We start from the raw sequence: 17,692 nt of genomic DNA, 5'->3' as shown, positions 1-17,692 counted from the left end.
CAAATGTGTAGCAATATTTTTGCTTTAACAATTTTCAGTTTGACAGTGAGGAGAAAAATTGGCACAAGTGGCTTCAGTAATTACTGATGCTCTTTAAGGGTCAGATTCTGCCACCATTGCTTATATTGAATGCAGGATCAACAAGTAATCTGTTCCATAAAGCCATAGCTAACTATGAATGGGACTAATTATGGAGTATTGTATTTTACTCAACATGAGAAAGATTAGCAGAATCTCACCTCAAGTGTTCAGTACTGTAGCTGTGAAATATTTGTGGGACAAGATATATTCAGATGTATAGTGTTGATTATATTGTCATGACTTGTTCAGGGACACTGTGGTAGAATATTTTCTCCACCTGTTAAGAAACACCAATCTACAGCAATGTATGTACAGTACTCATACACTGTATCTTTAAGAACAGGCTGTCTTTAGCAAAGAGAGGCAGAGGTGGGTTAGCTTGCAGGAATTGCTGTAATTTTCCTGTGCTGTGTGTATTAAGAGTAGTTGGCTAGGAGGAATGACAAAAGCTTCACTGACCTCTCAGGCTCAGGTAAACAACTTGCTGTTGAAAAATGCTAGGAAAAGGATTTCGAAATTCAACATAATTTTGGAAAAAGGAAGACATCAACCTGAGCTGGCTCTGTCAATAAGAAAGATGCAATAGGCTGGGAGTTTTTTCTTAAATATTCTAAAACTCTCATGTGTGTATGTACAACATATTTTAACATAGCATAACATCAATAACTTACTGTTGTTTCCCAAAATAATACAGTTTACAAGACACCATAGAAAGAACACAGGAGTTGCCCTGTCGGAACAGACCAATCATCATCTAGTCTGGTATCCTGTCTCTGACAACAGCCAATTCCAAATACTTCAGAAGAAGGTATAAGACCACAGCATGCACCTAACTGTGCAGCAGGGAGGTTGGAAAGGGAATTTATTTTGGCTTAGCTAGCGACTAGCTTCTGCCTTGAAGCATGTGTATGCTCCTAGGTAGACATTGGGATAATACATGTTCTTAGGGGTGGTGGGGGGAACCCATTTCTTATGAGGTGTAGTGGTGGTCATGGGAACTAAGTCACCAGAACATTAGAAAAGGGCATTTCCTAAGAGAAGGAATAAAAGATGCCATCTGATTATTCCGCACACCATACAAAAATGACAATACCTATTGGGCTGGCCTGTTTCCTTATAAATGATGTATGCTACCAGACAACAGATCCAGGTACCATTCCCAAACTCAGCTTCCATGGTGAATTGATTTAAATCAAACAGACTAAAATCATGGTTTAAACCATGATTTTAATCTTGTTTAGTGTTTGGAATTTTTAGTTATTTTCCTAAAGAAGGGTTAATTATCACTGGTTGGTAACCATTAAATTGTGTTGATTTGCAATTATATATAGCATTTACAACAAATGTGGTACTTCTTTTTGCTAAAGAGGAGAATACACTATATCTGTACACATTTATTTATTATTTTTTTATTATGTTAGAAAATGGTGAATGGTGCATTTTTTATTTACTGGATGATGATTGTTTACTCATGATTTGTGTCAATCTCTATTTGGATGGATATTAGAATTAATTTTTTTTTTGGTTAGTTAAATAAAACTGCCTTAAGTGTGCTGGATACATAAGGAAAAAAAAGTTTATCAAAACATATTTTGCATTTAAAACTAACTAATTTAGTGACATGAACTGATTTTTTATGGTCACCATGTCCGTCAAGATTTTAGAACTAGTAGATCTCTTCCTCTCACACCTCAGTTTTAGTCATAGATTGAAAGAGAAAATCAAGTTTTCCCGTTATTTTGACTCCCAACTGGTTCCTTAATGTTGAATGAACTAGTTAATCAACTGTATTAGTTGAATAAACTGAAATGAAGCTGTCAAAAGCTTTAGCAGGTTCCAGGTGCTTAGCCAGTGACTTCCACCAATTCAGTGGTTTGACTTTCTTTGAAACTTTGGCAGCAAGGATGTAATATTTAACATTATTCATTTAACTGAATTTAAATGATTTTATTAGATTATAGTAAGTTTAGGCCTTAACATAGGTTGTAAGAATTTCAAATTTAATTTTAAATTGGGTTGTTTTAAAATAAACTCATATTTAATTTAAATAAAAAATCTTTTAAAATCTTTTTGTAAAAAAAAATATTACTTTTTTTAAATTCACTCTGTCATCCTCTCACTCCCCTGGCTGAGAAAGGCTGAGTGCAGAGGAGATGTAGCATGCTCAGTCATAAGAGCCTCATCTTGTTCTAAAATGGACCTAGATAAAGAATTTAGCAATGGTGGACTCTTAAGAGCATTTTATCTAATCCTTCTCTGCCAGTGGGTGACTTTGACATGCGGTGGTCTGACAGGGATAAGGGGGTAAAGAGAAGAAAATACAAGGCAGATCTCCAACATCCCCATCTGTAGTCAAAAGGGCAGAGCTTACTGGGGAAAGGAAATTGACAATACCTGCTTCTACCACATGGTCCATGGTTGGAAATCTTTTGTATACAGCTGTGCTCACTGAGCGGAAGATGATCAGGGAAGTTAAATTCACATAACGCATTAGAGTCCTCCTAAGTAAGCGCCCGTATTCATCTCTTCCCTGAATGCTGCTAGAGATCAAGAACATAAGTCTGTCTGGCCATGGCAGATTCACAAACTGGTTCCACCAGCGGTTCACCACCAAAGTAACGTAGAATCCTGTGTGTTAAAAAAGTATATCAACATCACCGTTCTTACTGCAAAACTGACACACACTCAGGTCCTCTAATGTTGAATTTTAGTTCATTCTGTAGGATGTTATCTAGGCTGCAAGGTAACTTCATTTGCCAGAATAATTGTTATAAAATATGCACAGTATGATACAGTTAAAGCCTATTACTAAGTAGCTATTACATTCCAAAGGCCGAATCCTGCAAGGTTCTAGGTGCCTCATGCAAGATGTTGAGCACCCACAACTCCCATTCACTGAAATGGGAGTGAAGGGTACTCACTTCACAGGATCAGGCTCAGATAGTTATTTAAACAAACACAGTTAGTGAATAAAAACTTAAATCTTCCAATAGTGAAGTAATAATTCAAGCATCTGCAGTGTTGACTTGACAAAAGCGATTTGACTTTAAGGAAACCTTAATGGATGGCAGTGGTTTTATTGTGAGACAGATTTCCAACATGCCTTTCAGCTCTGAAATACTTCCATGCATTGCCATTTGTGACATCCTAATGGAGGCAGCTTTGTGGATTCTTTCCACAGGTACACTGTACTTACCAAGAACAAAGGTGACTGGGATTTGTTCAGCATATTTGTCACAGTAAAGTGATAATTTTTCAAAGAACCGTTTTTGGCTTCCTGTAAGAAAAAATCTGTAGCAAAAATAAAATGTATATATCCCTTTGTAATACCGCTGCAAACCTTGGAAATAAAGTGAAGACAATTAAGTATAAATAACCAGATAACTGAAACTAGGAGTGATCTTGGCTAATGTGCACAGATGAATCTTTAAGGAGTTAAATTGATGAACATTTAGGGTGTTAATATTTGTAGCATGTAATAAGGGAGCTGACAGGTGGAGGAATATTATTCGCTAGTCATAAAATATTTCTCATTACTGAAGTGACAAAAAACACTTGTTCTATTCACCCATAGTATGCCACCTAATACAAATCAATGGTCTTGGTGCAAACTATTCAGCAAATGTATTTTTCTCCCATTTTTCAACTGGACCACTTAATAAAAGTGATCTGATCAGATCTTCTGAAACTGGAAAGGGGCACTAATCTGTACTTGCTGCTATGCGAAAACTCTACTTTTTCTACATCAGGGGGTATATCTCATTTACTACTAAGAAATTTGTCTTGGCCATAAGTTAAAATGCACAAAAAAATCAAATATATTTAAACTAAGGCAACTAAAAGGCATATGGCAGAAGAAAGAATGGAGCACAGTGTAGAATGATAGCTAATGAAATACAACATTCTTAAACATAAGCAATTATTTTATTTATATATAAAATCTTACAGTTATCTTATCCCATATAAAAGATATACATGGCAAATATTTGGGGTTGTTTTACATTTGTAAAATAAAATCTGCTGTTCATATAGAATGCTTTCCACAGTGTACACTGAATGACAGGGAGAGTTTTTAGTAAGAATAGATTTTTTTTTTAAATGAAAAGTTTTTGTTGTTGTTTCTTTACATGCCAATGATTTAGTCTTGCTACCAACTATACCTAGCTGTATGCCTGTATACCTTGGAAGATTCGTGATTGCCCATATAGACAAAGTAAGTCCAAAAAAACTTGTTTTACACGAAAAAAAAAATGTTGAGCTCCAATTCTAGTTCTAAAGAGGGACTGAAAAGTAATTTGAAGTCATCCCACTTATTTTATCAGTGATAGTCTTCATTCCATTAAGAAATTTTGTCTTCACCAAGGTGAAATTCACCATGGGCAGAGGACTAGCATGAGCCATACACCCCACTTAAGTCACACTTGAGGAATTAATTGGGACTTAAGTGTCACATAGGTCTTGTGCTGGCCTTTTGCACAGGGATACATTTCACCCTGACTTACACACTGATCCTGCAAGGTGCTGCTGTTGAGACTCTCCTGTGAGGTAGTGAGGGAGGGATCCACAGAAGAACTTAGGTGCCTAAATCCCAGACTTAGGGCTTGTCTACACTTACAGCGCTGCAGTGGTGCAGTGAGCTGCTGTAGTGGTTAATGAAGACGCTACCTATGCCGATGGGAGAGCGTCTCCCGTCGGTGTAGGTACTCCACCTCCCAGAGAGGTATGTCAACAGGAGAAGCTGTCTATGCCTGGGGTTAGGATGGCATTACTATGTCACTCAGGGGTGCAGCAGCATCACCAACTTCTTCTTCAGCTGTTTTGTGTAGAGTGAGGCAGGTGCCTTAAGAAATGCCTTAAGTTAGGCACCTAAGCTGTCTGACTGCAGGGGAAGATGCCCATTTGTGAATCGCTAAGCAGAGATGGGCACTTCCCTGCAGCCCAGACTTAGGTTCCTGCCTTCAGCAGATGGGCAGACTTAGCACATATCCCTTTTATCAGCATTTCCCATTGGCTAGTTCAGGCAGCTCCTGGCCTAGTGTGTGAGCTTTTGCGGATCACATTCTTAAGCACCTATCTCTCTCCATTTATTGTATAGGGATCCTGGTCGCCTAACTTGGCTTTGTGGATCAGAGTGGTGCTCCTGGATTTTCTAGGTGCCTAAAAGTAAGGTGCCGTGGCTCTCAGCATTGCAATACCTACATCTCTTAATGGATCCCAACTTGAGTGCCTCCAATTTCTACTGAGTAGATGCTTGGCACCATGTGAGATTGGGCTTTTAAAAACTATGGGCTCTTATTGCAGTCCTTACTCAGACAAACCTCAACTTGCCATTTCCTGAGCAAGGGCTACATAACTGGACCATAATAATCACCTTTCAGCATTTCCTATGAAATTGCCATCTATTAACTGGGGATGACATAGACACATAAGTATGATAATATGTCTAGACTTCGCAGTTCAAAACAGGTCATTTAGTCAGTGCAGAGTTAGAGTGGCAAAGACCATGTATTGACATAGGAGTCCTGCAGATGTTTATATGGCATAACATTTTTGGAAGATGACATATACACAACAATCATCAGCTAGCATGCGGCTGAAGTTAGAATCACTTGAAGATGATGGTTAAACAGTAATTTAACATTCCAAAAATCATGTGAGACATAAATGACATTAAAAAGGGTCTAAGCAAAAGGTCATGTTATTTAGTACAAAATCAGTCATCAGCCAAAGGATTTGAAGTGTGAGACTGTCCCTTTTACATAGCATTTGATTCTGATTAAGAAGGAGACATGAATATGTCACATCGAAACAGATGTACCTGTACAACACACTTATTGCTGTGTAAAGACTAGCAAAGGCAATAAATTCCCTGTACAGCAATTTGTAGATGCTGCCTTTCCACTTGAGGAGTAATCTGTGAAATCCAAAGAAGGTGGCATTTGCTACTTTACTGGAGTAAGTGACTGTCATTGTCTTGGCAGGTTCTTTCTAGAAAAGTAAAAACAAGCAAGAAATTGATAGTGTTTTAGAGTGTATCTTAACCCATATATATAGAGCTATAGTTAGCAGTGTCTTTGTGACCTGCAGATTTGGATTAGTGCAATGATAGAAGACCATCTAGACGCTCCAGCTAGGGCAGATGTACCTTCCCATCTGCCTGCTTGGCAGTGTCAGCTACCTGGAGCATACAACACCTATTCTTCAAAGATTCTACTAGCTTCCAACTTGCTCCAAGCTGCGGTTCAAGTGACTGACGAGGACTTTATGACATTTTTCAAAATTTCCAATTTTGTTGAATTTTTTGTTCAAAATTTCAACGGAAAAAACAGAAGAACAAAATCATGAATTTCCCTGTCCCATTTTCATCCATCTCTGGTATTATCTATATACCCCAATGTGATCTAGGGACTGCCTCTCCCATTTTATGTCATTGCGGCAAGTGAGATCACCTTGGGGGCTCTTCTAACAGCCCTGATATTTGAGTAGCTGGTGGTGGGACAGTCTTGTTGGTGGGTCCTCATGCCTTCTTCTGCTCCAGCAGTGCAGTGCCCAAGTTAAGTCACAGTCCAAGAACTAACTATTTTCTCAGGTCTTCACAAAGCACATTGCAGGTTTCCCAACTCTCCAGGATTGTGCTAGAATCTCCAGGAATTAAAGATTAATCTTTAATTAAAGATTATGTCATGTGACAAAACTTCCAAGAACATGTCCAGCCAAAATTGGCAACCCTAGCAGCCTGAGTGGAGGGCTAGGAATTTAGCTTATATTTGGTAGTGGTAAGAATGTTTTCCTGTTGACTTTGTCAAAGTGCTGTATAGCTCTTCTTGTTGTTTATGCACCTAGGGATATTGGTGAGAAGTGTACTTTAACTACAAATATGGAGAGGAGAACTTTGCTCAGCATTTTAGGAAGGAAGTGGATAGGACACAGTAGCAGTAATCTCCAGTTAATGATTGTAGAAAGTCACTTGCATTGCTCTAGCATAAATGCCACTCTTGCATGTTTTTCTTTATGCCACTGTAGGCTATTTACTTTAATTTAAAAGAGAAATTATCAAACCACAAGGGCTGCCTGATAGTGGACAACTTGGCTAGGCCTCTGATGCTGAGCATAAAATAAACCATGAAAATTTATTGTAAAATTGCCAATTTCTTCTTTTATTCATAGGGGAAGTAAACAGGGGGAAGGAACACCCATAAGAATTCCATTTCTGACCGATGGTCTCTCCTGAGAGGTCTGATTTGTGTGGAGAATGGCCTGGCAGCTTGTAAAATCCTGGAATATATGGTAATTACTCCTTGGCTTCTAAATGATACATGTGCTATTGCTGATTTTTTTCCCCACATCCGTTTTTCGATTGAAGTCTGATAAGTGCAACTAAGGGCTCACATCCTGGCTGATCAGTGGGTAATGGTGACGTCTTGCATGCCAGAATGCGTGAGGGGTCAGCATGAGGCATGTAGATTAAAAGTCAAAAGCCTCAATTCTAGTTCCCAATCGAACAAGTGGCTTCACCAAATGGTTATGATGAAAAGAGATCTAGTATGAATGGGGCAATAAATATTTCTAATGGGAACCTCCAGTGAAATGCTATTGGAATTGTGAAAGCCAAGTTAGTACACCTGTAGCCCTAGCTAGGACTGAAACTATGAGTACCCCCAGGAGGATTTGTACTGCAGGTGCCACAATAAATTCAGGGATATTATCTAAAAAGCACTATCGCATTATTTTTGTATTAGTAAAACTAAGTATAATTGCTGTTAGACCATTGGAGAGTGAATGATCACAGTATATCTATTTTCTTTCGCTTCATATGGAAATGTTTCACAACACAAGAAGCACAGATTTGATGCTCTACTTGTATTTTTTTCTGGGAACATGTTCATAGTCTCCATTATACTTTTTTAATATATAAAATACAATACATAGCAATGGGAAGACATGGTATAAATAAGATCTATGTTCATGGTTCATGGCTTTACTCTTGCAAATACTAGGCACTAGATACTATGGTTATTGGTGCTATAAAATACCTTATATAGATATTTTATTATTATTTAGCAGATATAGGGAAAAATTTTCTTCTGGTATAAATTGGCACAGTTCCATTCATATCACTACAGCTGCACCAATTTACATCAACAGAGAATTTGACCCATACCTGTAATCCTGTTTTTCCTTCCCTTCAGTATTGATTACCTCTCTGGAATTTACTCTGTTACTATGACTTATATTTTATTGTACTTTTGCTAAGGCAACCAGAAGTCCTTTGGCATTGGTGCCTAAAAATAAAATAATATTGTTGTTCTATTAACATTACTCACAAAGTTAATGGGAGTTCTGTCCAGGTACAGACTTCAGGATTAGAAGCATTACAATTAAATAGAAACCACCATAGAAAAGGATGGCAATTAATAACATTGTAGATACATTACAACATATACAAATAAATAACACCTATGTGCACAATTAACTATCAAATTTCTATAATTTATTTTCCTGTTTTATATTATGGTGGAGAGAGGGATTCAAATGTACAGATTAAGTCCAATTAAAAAAAAACCAATATTAAGTATGTTCTGTGTACACTAACCTGCTATTCTGATGTGGCAGCTCAACCATGAAGGAAAATCCCAGACTCTTTCTTTTCCTCAAATTTCCCCAGTGAAGACGCCTTCAAGTATGAAATAGTGTCTTTGCTCCTTCTTCACCTTAGGAACATAGACTATTGGGGGTTTGCTTACTACTGAGACCCTGGAGGAGTGGACTGACAAGCACAGGGGTTAAAATGTCTTTCCACTTCTGGAAGTCTGTTTTTGCCAAGTCCCTCACTGCTGTCAGTTACAGCAGGGAACAGACGCAAGCAACAACAGCTGCTGATCTTGCTGTTTTCTAGTCTATAATTATAACTCCACTTGCCATCCAAAGGACCCCTTTGAGTTGTATGAAGAGTCTCTGTAATGGTTTGGATGGCACCAAAACCTTTCACCTCTTTCCTTCTGTCCCCCCAAATGGAACAAGTAAGAGGGAAGCATTTTTCTCTGAGATTCAGAAAAGAGGATCAGTCTTGCCTCAATCCTGCAAAGTCTTATGAACATGTTTTGTATTACTCCCATGAGTTGTTCGTTCCATTGTTTTCAGTGCATCAACTCATGGCAATGAAGTTAAATCTTTGCATGGTTGGAGCTTCTCTCCCCACTCCTAAGGTCAGATGAACTCTGTCTTTCAGGAATCATGGTGTTAACAGGAAGCTGTGAAACGTGACACACAATGAGAGTCTAGGAGGATACCATTCAGTGCTCCATGATTCTTCACAGAATCTTTCACAAAAAGAATGAAGCAAGATGATTGCACAGTGAAATAAAACAGAGCAGAGGGAGAGAGAAATAAGATGCTGTGTAGACCTGCGGGGAAAGCTATATTTTCTGATGAGAGATTTTTCTTGTTTGAGTCCCATCAATGTCTACAAAGTGATTCAGGAGCATGTTTTGTTAATTCAACTTGTCTCTGAAGGAAATGATTTGTGATCATCATCTGCTTTTTCCTCTTCGACAATAGCAGACAGAAGACACTTTGATGTCAAAACACAAAAGACATTACTGCATGGCATGTGTGTTTTTTGGGCAGGCAGTGGGCTATGGTGAAATATAATAAAGCATTTTAACAATAAATGGTCTGGCATGAAAAAACATACTGCCCAATCCTGTTATAGTGACCACTTTTCATAGGAGAGCTCCTAACAATGAGGATATTATACGATCGCTGTTTATAATAATTACTTAGGCCTAAGTTTGCTTGAGAAACAGGCCCTGTAGTAGATTCTTTGAGCACAAGCTTGCCACGGCTGAGACTAGGGTGACCAGATGAGATGAAGAAAATATTGGAACACATGGGGGGGAGGGGTCTGCCGGCGGAGAAAAAAAAAAGCCGGTGGGGCAACAAAAAAAAAAGAAGCAGAGTGCTGCTGGCGGAGCAAAAAATAAAAAAATAAAACCAGTGCTGCTGGCAGAGCGAAATATTGGGACAAATTGCGTCCCGACCAAAGATCGATCGGGACACAGGACAACCACCCAAATATTGGGACAGTCCCAATTTTATCGGGACGTCTGGTCATCCTAGCTGAAACCCGGCACCTCTAGGCTTGGCAGTTCATAGCCCCAGGACCTCTGGGCTTGCTGCATCAGTTATGAATGTAAAAAAGTGCTTGAGCCCCAGCACCTCTTTCATTACAAATTAAGCACTGAGCACAAGTGACACTACTTACATAACTAATAAGGGACAAGTGGTGTCAGATGGTTTTCCAGGGCACGCTCCAATATTTTCATATAATGAGATGAGCAGCTGAGACTACTCCATTAGCTTTGAGCAGTTTTTCAGAAGACACAGACTTGGAACTTTACAATTTTGGAGGCAGAAATAAAATAAAGTTTCCAGAGTGCAGAGCCACTGAAACTGCCACGGAGAGATGTAAAGTTCATCTCCCTGTACCCCTTAGGTTTGCTATATCCAGGGAGGATTCATTCCAAAGACAGGTGTTTTCACTATTGCTCTCCCTCAGGGGTACCCTCCCCTAACCCCGCTCCTCCACACCTGACGGGCGCAAAAGGAGCTCTGCAGGAACCCTGCTAGCCGAGGCTACTGAGGGGATACAATGATTCAGTGCATCTTCTGATCAAGTTGACAATACCCTTTCCCAGACACGACTACTCACATTTTAGGCAAGGTTGGGCCCCTAAGGCCTTCCTGGTTCATGGGAGGTTGTGCCACTCCAAAATTCCTGCCTAGTGACCTTACCACCAGAAGCAAGCATGGTCCCTTCATGATTTTAGCCCCATTATGCTAAATTTTAAAATAGCTTCATATTTGGATACAGCTTTTCTGCTTTAGATTTATCTCAGTGATTCATACTCATGTCATTAACAGCAGATTTCAGGTGCTCACTAAAAGCTCACACACTATAGCGGGGCTGTGAAAGCAATCACAGCACCATGACGATCCATCTGACCCTGTTCCCACCAAGGACTTGTTATAGAAGTTGACCAAAAGCATTTTTAATACAATGTTAGGAAATGCCTTCAGCTTTCAATGGGTGAGGGACAAAGCCTGGGGCTTCAATGTGCGTTTTGCCTGAATAAGGGTGAAGGTGCCACTCATTCAGTGAAAAAGTGCATCCACATAAGGATGCAGAACATAGTAGTTTGTTTATGGGTGGAATGTGAATAGTATGTGTAGTGATTTATCTATGCCCTCAAATTTGCAAGCGAGAGAAGGTGAAATTTCTGCAAGAGTTTTTCCTTTTGTTTTTTCATCTCTGATATGTGAATACCAGATTCCATGGTAAGCCACAAGGGTGGTCACAATTTTATTAGGTTAAACCAAGTTGTTAGGATATAGATATTCAGGCCTGTCTGCAAAGGCCTATACTTTAAGAATGTAGGTGTATTCTTATCACTTAGCCAGTTATAGAGGTATAAAAGAAAGAATCAAAGATCACTGTCTGTGTAATGGCCTTCTCTTACTGTGACAGGCTAAGGCCTTCGGCTAAGATGGAGTTAGGCAGCCATAAGCTGGGACGTGTATGGTCACATCCGCACATTCCAAACTAGTCACATTGAAATAAGGTGCTTTTGGGCTATTAGGAATACAATCCTGCCCTGATATTTCTATCACCTCCAGAGAAAGAGAAGCGGTAAAAGGAAACTTAGTTTAATAGCATCCTGTCTCGCAAAAACTCACTTATCAATAGACACAGCTGGAAAACCCTTATGTCTGTATAGATGTAGTTGTAAAATCCTCACTTTTGTATTGTTTTGTATGTTTATTTGCATGGTCTCTGTCTGGTTCTCTAATTGTTTCTGACTACTGTATAATTAATTTTGTTGGGTGTAAACCAATTAAGGTGGTGGGGTATAATTGGTTAAATAACCATGTTACAATATGTTAGGATTGGTTAGTTAAATTTCAGTAAAATGATTGGTTAAGGAATAGCTAAGCAAAACTCAGGTTTTGCTATATAGTCTGCAGTCAATCAGGAAGTGGGGGGCGGGGGAAATGGGAACAGGGACTGCGGATGGGGGAATTGGGATCATGTTGTGCTAAAGGGGGATGGGAACAGGAACAGGGACAGGGACACAGGCAAGGATCTGTGGTGTCAGAGCCGGGAAGGGAGACACTAAGGAAGGAAACTGGAATCATGCTTGCTGGAAGTTCATCCCAATAAACATCGAATTGTTTGCGCCTTTGGACTTTGGGTGTTGTTGCTCTCTGTTCATGCGAGAAGGACCAGGGAAGTAAGAGGGTGAAGGAATAAGCCCCCTAACACAAGTTTTATAGTAAAGTCTCAAAATCCCACAATAGGGGACAAGGACCTACAAACTACTGCCTTCTACACTGCAAAACAAGTATAATATAAACACAGAAATACTTTTGCCTTAGTATCTAAGGACTGAAATAAATGTCTCAGTTATCATCAGCAGAATACCTTGTAGCCAATTAAAAACCTGTAGTCTTATTATTAGGGAACATTAGTTCAAATGAATGCAACATCAGGACATGACAGATTGCTAATACTTTGCTCAAGGTATTTACACCTCAGTATCACACTCAGTTATTTTGTCAGTGGCCAGATAGGAATCAGGAATTCTATTTATACGCATTGTACTCCTGAAAGAGTAAATAGAAAGGTTGGATTTTGCTCAGTATATAAATTATTTCACATTTGCAATGAATATTTTAACTATATCCCTTGATAGACCTCCTCAGCTGTTATAATTGCAGTGATACCCTGGAGTGCACAGTGTAAGCACTTCCTTTCCTGTGAGCTTACAAATGAGAGAAGTCCCACAGAGGTCTCATCTGGGTAATCCTCCTACTATTGCACTGCCCTAAGGGCAGCTCGACTTGTATTAGCATCACTAGTGTACAGGACATGGAGATTTTACCATCACGTGCTCTAACCAGCTCTGAACAAATGTAGACAACACAGTGGTAAAAATGCCTGAGCCCATACTAGCATGGTCACTATTGTTACCAATGGGGGAGGTAAGAGAGGCACTGTGGCCCAGTGCATAAGGCACTAAACTGGGACCCTGAAGAGCTCTTCCTGGCTCTGCCATGTGCCAGCTGTTGTGATCTTGGGTAAGTCATTTCTCCTTCTACTTTCTTCCTCTCAAGTTCTTCGGGGCAGGAACTAATTCTTACTCTGTGTTTGTACAGAGCGCAATGGGGCCCCAGTCTTGGACTGAGTCTTGAGCTGTGAATGTAATACAAATAATGCATAATAATAATGTCCAGATTCATCCCAGTGTAAACAAGGCCAGTGGGTTTCTAAGTATGCGAGGTTTGAGAAACCTGAGTTTTCTCATTGAAAAGGAAAAGAAATGACTAAAATCTTGGGCAAATTGCAGTGGCAGAGAACAGCAGCTGCTATTGATTTTTCTCTGAATAAAACATTTGGGTTTTTTTTTACATTCAGTCACTTGCCATTGGGATTACCGGCTTTATAGAAGTCTTAAACAAATTAACATAGGATAGCTGTATAATTAAGCTGTCCACTGACTCTTTAAAATGAATATGTAAAGAGCTGCCATGAAGTCTAGTAGTCTCTTCAGTGAGAGGGATTGAAATAATTAAAAGTAATTCCAGTAAGAGAGATACCGCTGTGCTTAGCACCATTCACTGTGGGTGGTAGGATATACTTCAAAGTAGGCTGCTTTATCTCCAGGAGTCATATGGTAAAATATGTCAGAGGATCACAAATGCACTCTGTATGCAGGATAAAGCCTGCTGCCTCAACAGAGTAATTGCTAGGGTACTGTAACTCCACATGAAGAAACACTTTGATATGTGATGCCCTTTTAACAAAATACGCTTCATTTTCTAGTCACCGGTGCTGACTTTGGTGCCTTGATAAACATTATGCTTTTAGCCGATAGCATTGTTGTCCATCATGACAACTCCTTTATTGCCCTAGGACACCCACATAGGGAACTGCTACACAGGCACAAGAAGCTGACATATGGAATGTGGTACCAGAGAGGCTCCTTCTGTCTCTGTGTGATTCGCCCCAGCAGAAGGCAGGTGGGGAGCTGGAGTGAAGAGAGTCATCCAGCTGATACAAAGCACTAGGGGTTGACATCAGAGAAAGCAGTGGCTCCCCTCTGTGCCAGCAGGAAGGGCAGGGTGCTTTCTCTGACTGCTGGGGAGAGACTGACTGGCTCCAAGACACTTCTGTGTCAGCTGAAAGCTCCTAAATGAAATATTTTCTGGGGAGAGGACAGCATCCCTTTGGACTGAAGTTTGTCTCTGGGCTATTGTCCTCTGTAACTCCCAGATAGCCAAGGTCCCACTAGGCCCTCTCTCGGCATACAGTTACTGCTCTGGAGCTATGAGATGGTAGTGTGTGTGAGGCTACATGGCATTATTCAATTTATTCATTGGCTCCATACCTACGGTGTCAGATGGTTTTGAAAACCTGGCCCCATTAACATTAAATAGGCATTTTGATTTTGACTTCAATGGGGCCAGAATTTCACTGCTGGTGCTTCCTCTCACCAGGCACATCTGTCTTCAGTATTGACTGAGTCTGGACAAAATCAATGTAAGCAGGAATAAAGGAGTAATATGCCCCCTATGCCCACCCAATATATTTTTCACATTGTGTGGAAATGTGTTACTTCTACTAAAATTCTTACATTGATTAATGGATCTCATTAGCGAGGAATTTTATTTCTGGTGAGTATAACTCCACCTTTGGTACACTCACTGTCTGTTCTCCTTTAACTTCTCCTTTTGTTATGGTCCCTAGGGGTCCAGCAAGGCAAAGATGGTTTGTCAGGGTGCAGAGGTAGACACTGACTCAGCTGGTCTGTCTCAATTGTTTACACTGTAATTGTTTGCAGGGCTGTCCCCAGGAGCCTCATGACTGCAAATGGGAGAGAATGTTTGATTTTGAAGAGAGAGTGGTGGGCATCTAGCCAGCCAAGGTAACAGCTTTACCATCTGCACCAAAGTTATACATCATAATGATCTTTCAAGGTTGATCTTGCATCTAAACAAAATAAATGAGGACCCTGGAAGGGTGTGTGTGTGTGTGGGGGGGGGGGGGGCGGAGGAATCCTGGTCCTAGTGAAGAATATGGCTAAATTCCCCTTGACTTCAATAGGGCCAGGATTTCAGCCTATGTTTTCTGAGAACATCCAAAATGCTATTAACAGTGCTTACTTGTGCACTGACAGAAATAACATAAGCCTACATGCTCGTGACAATGAAAAACACCAAGAACAGCAAACACAAGCTCCAGATGACACTTACTTGTAAGGTCTTGTCTAGACTAGGATTTAAAGGTGTGATGTGAGCACATTAGCTAATTCGTGCTAACATGCTTTAAGTCCACTGTAAAGAAGACATACTACCTTCACATGGGCGACGCTGGTCAAGTTAAAGTGCAGGTAGCCGAAGCTTAGACTTTAATGTCTCCACTTTAGCAGGTGTTTATATTTTATCTTGTCTACATTACACTTGGACCATGTTAGGTACCTCAGATGTGCTAACAACACAGCTCTTATTGTGCTCTGGACAAAGCCTACAATACCGAACAGGCCACTGCAGAAGGAACTGTTTTGAATCCAGAGCTTGATTGTGCTCTCATTTACACTGATGTCAATAGGGAGTAGCTCTGCTGAAGTCAGTGGAGTCTGACTTTGCAAGACAGCCAGGAATTCATGGATTATTGCTTATGAAATGCATTCACTTTCTTTCATAAAAATGCAGCTAACTATCTACCCATTTGCCTAATATTACTCATTTGGATACTGAACCCTGCAAAATCTTTAAGCCACTACTGCTCATTGATGAAATTCTGTTAACAGTATTTTGTACTTGTCAAGGTTCCTCCCCCACTCTGAACTTTAGGGTACAGATGTGGGGACCTGCATGGACCCTTCTAAGCTTAATTCCTAGCTTAGATCTGGTAACGCTGCCACCAGCCAGAAATTCAGTGTCTGGCGCACTCCCTGTCCCCACAAAACCTTCCCCTCCCTGGGCTGCCTTGAGGCTTTTCCACCAAGTCCCTGGTGATACCGATCCAACCCCTTGGATCTTAACACAAGGAGAAATTAACCATTCCCCTCTCCTTTCCCCCACCAACTCCTGGTGAGTCCAGACCCAATTCCTTGGGATCTTAAAACAAGAAAGAAAAAAAAATAATCAGGTTCTTAAAAAGAAAACTTTTAATTAAAGAAAAAGAAAGGTAAAAATCATCTCTGTAAAATCAGGATGGAAAATATTTTACAGGATAATCAGATTCTTATGACCTAGAGGAACCCCCCACTCTAGCCTTAGGTTCAAAGTTACAGCAAACAGAGGTAAAATCCTCTCAGCAAAAAGGAACATTTACAAGTTGAGAAAACAAAAATAAGACTAACACGCCTTGCCTGGCTATTACTTACAAGTTTGAAACATGAGAGACTGATTCAGAAAGATTTGGAGAGCCTGGATTGATGTCTGGTCGCTCTCAGTCCCGAGAACAAACAACCCCCAAACAAAGAGCACAAACAAAAGACTTCCCTCCACCAAGATTTGAAAATATCTTGTCCCCTTATTGGTCCTCTGGTCAGGTGTTAGCCAGGTTTACTGAGCTTCTTAACCCTTTACAGGTAAAAGAGACATTAACCCTTAACTATCTGTTTATGACAGTACTGAACTATATTGAACCTTGACAACTATAGTTTAGGCTCCAAATATATATTTACGTTTCCCTAATATTCTCTTTATGATTCAGTAAACTGGGTTAGATTTGAAATAATGGAATATTTTTTCATGTCAGAAAATTTGTATTGGTATATTCTGTTATATGAATACCACTAGTGTATATTTATATTGCAGTTAACAGTACTTTCCCAGTATTTTCTCAGTTAATATTTTGTGGGAGAAGTCTAAAAGAGCCATAAATTGACAATCTTTTATGGCTAGGATGCTAGGTTTTTAGGGGGCACTATTAAACCGTTGAAAATAACAAATATTGACAGCTTGTTCATTTTATAGAAACCCCTAATAATTTACAACAGAAATAACTATAAATTGCAATGTTAACGGGCCACCTTGGCAAAACTAACAAATTATTAACTCTTTCACTTCTTCATTTTCTTTGGAGTACCTTTGATAGACAGGACAGTACATGAGTGTTAACAATGAGATGGTATACTTCCCATGTCATTCATAGTTGTTATACCATATCTGGCATGTATTTTTGTGAGATACAGCAGCTTTTGCTGAATTGTGATTTATCTGATCAAAGGCATTCAAAGAAAATACCCTTAAATTTGCTCTGTGTGTGAGAGAGTGGGTCTGCACTGAGCTGCACTCTCAGATCTTGTTCCACTTCATAGCTAGTAAGTAGGGAAGAGAAGGAAGGGATCTGAGGAGAAACTATCAACTGGGAGAGAAAACAGGAGGAAGAGTGAACCAACACACTCCAAATGCACTCCTTCTTTCTTTTTTCTACAGACAATCCAATCCACTTGCTCTCAGCATCTACTGCAAGCAATCAACCCTCTCCTATCCCCCTCTCCATCCCATCTTCCTGCAACTCCCCTCTTTAAATAAAAGCTAA

The 17,692-nt window shown here is 39.8% G+C and overlaps 1 protein-coding gene and 1 long non-coding RNA gene across 2 annotated transcripts in view; one reads left to right on the top strand and one right to left on the bottom strand.

The window, feature by feature from the left end:
- The window catches only part of BEST3 (bestrophin 3), a 30,794-nt gene extending 21,926 nt beyond the window's left edge, over positions 1-8,868 (bottom strand). The window contains exons 1-4 of the mRNA XM_039513141.1: positions 8,675-8,868; positions 5,900-6,069; positions 3,278-3,372; positions 2,476-2,709 (exon numbers count right to left, since the gene is read on the bottom strand). Coding sequence (XP_039369075.1) covers positions 2,476-2,709; positions 3,278-3,372; positions 5,900-6,051 — 481 coding nt within the window. The 5' untranslated portion in view covers positions 6,052-6,069; positions 8,675-8,868. The remainder of the gene's footprint in view (positions 1-2,475; positions 2,710-3,277; positions 3,373-5,899; positions 6,070-8,674) is intronic.
- Positions 774-9,448, top strand: LOC120390501. The gene is made up of 3 exons (XR_005591088.1): positions 774-889; positions 7,249-7,368; positions 9,311-9,448. It is a non-coding gene; the product is annotated as an uncharacterized LOC120390501 (long non-coding RNA).
- Positions 9,449-17,692: the final 8,244 nt, after the last annotated feature.

Source organism: Mauremys reevesii, linkage group 1 (assembly GCF_016161935.1).
Source record: "Mauremys reevesii isolate NIE-2019 linkage group 1, ASM1616193v1, whole genome shotgun sequence".
Lineage (NCBI taxonomy): Eukaryota > Metazoa > Chordata > Testudines > Geoemydidae > Mauremys > Mauremys reevesii.
The sequence above is the reverse complement of the archived record's forward strand: the minus strand, read 5'-3'. Positions and strand labels throughout refer to the sequence as shown.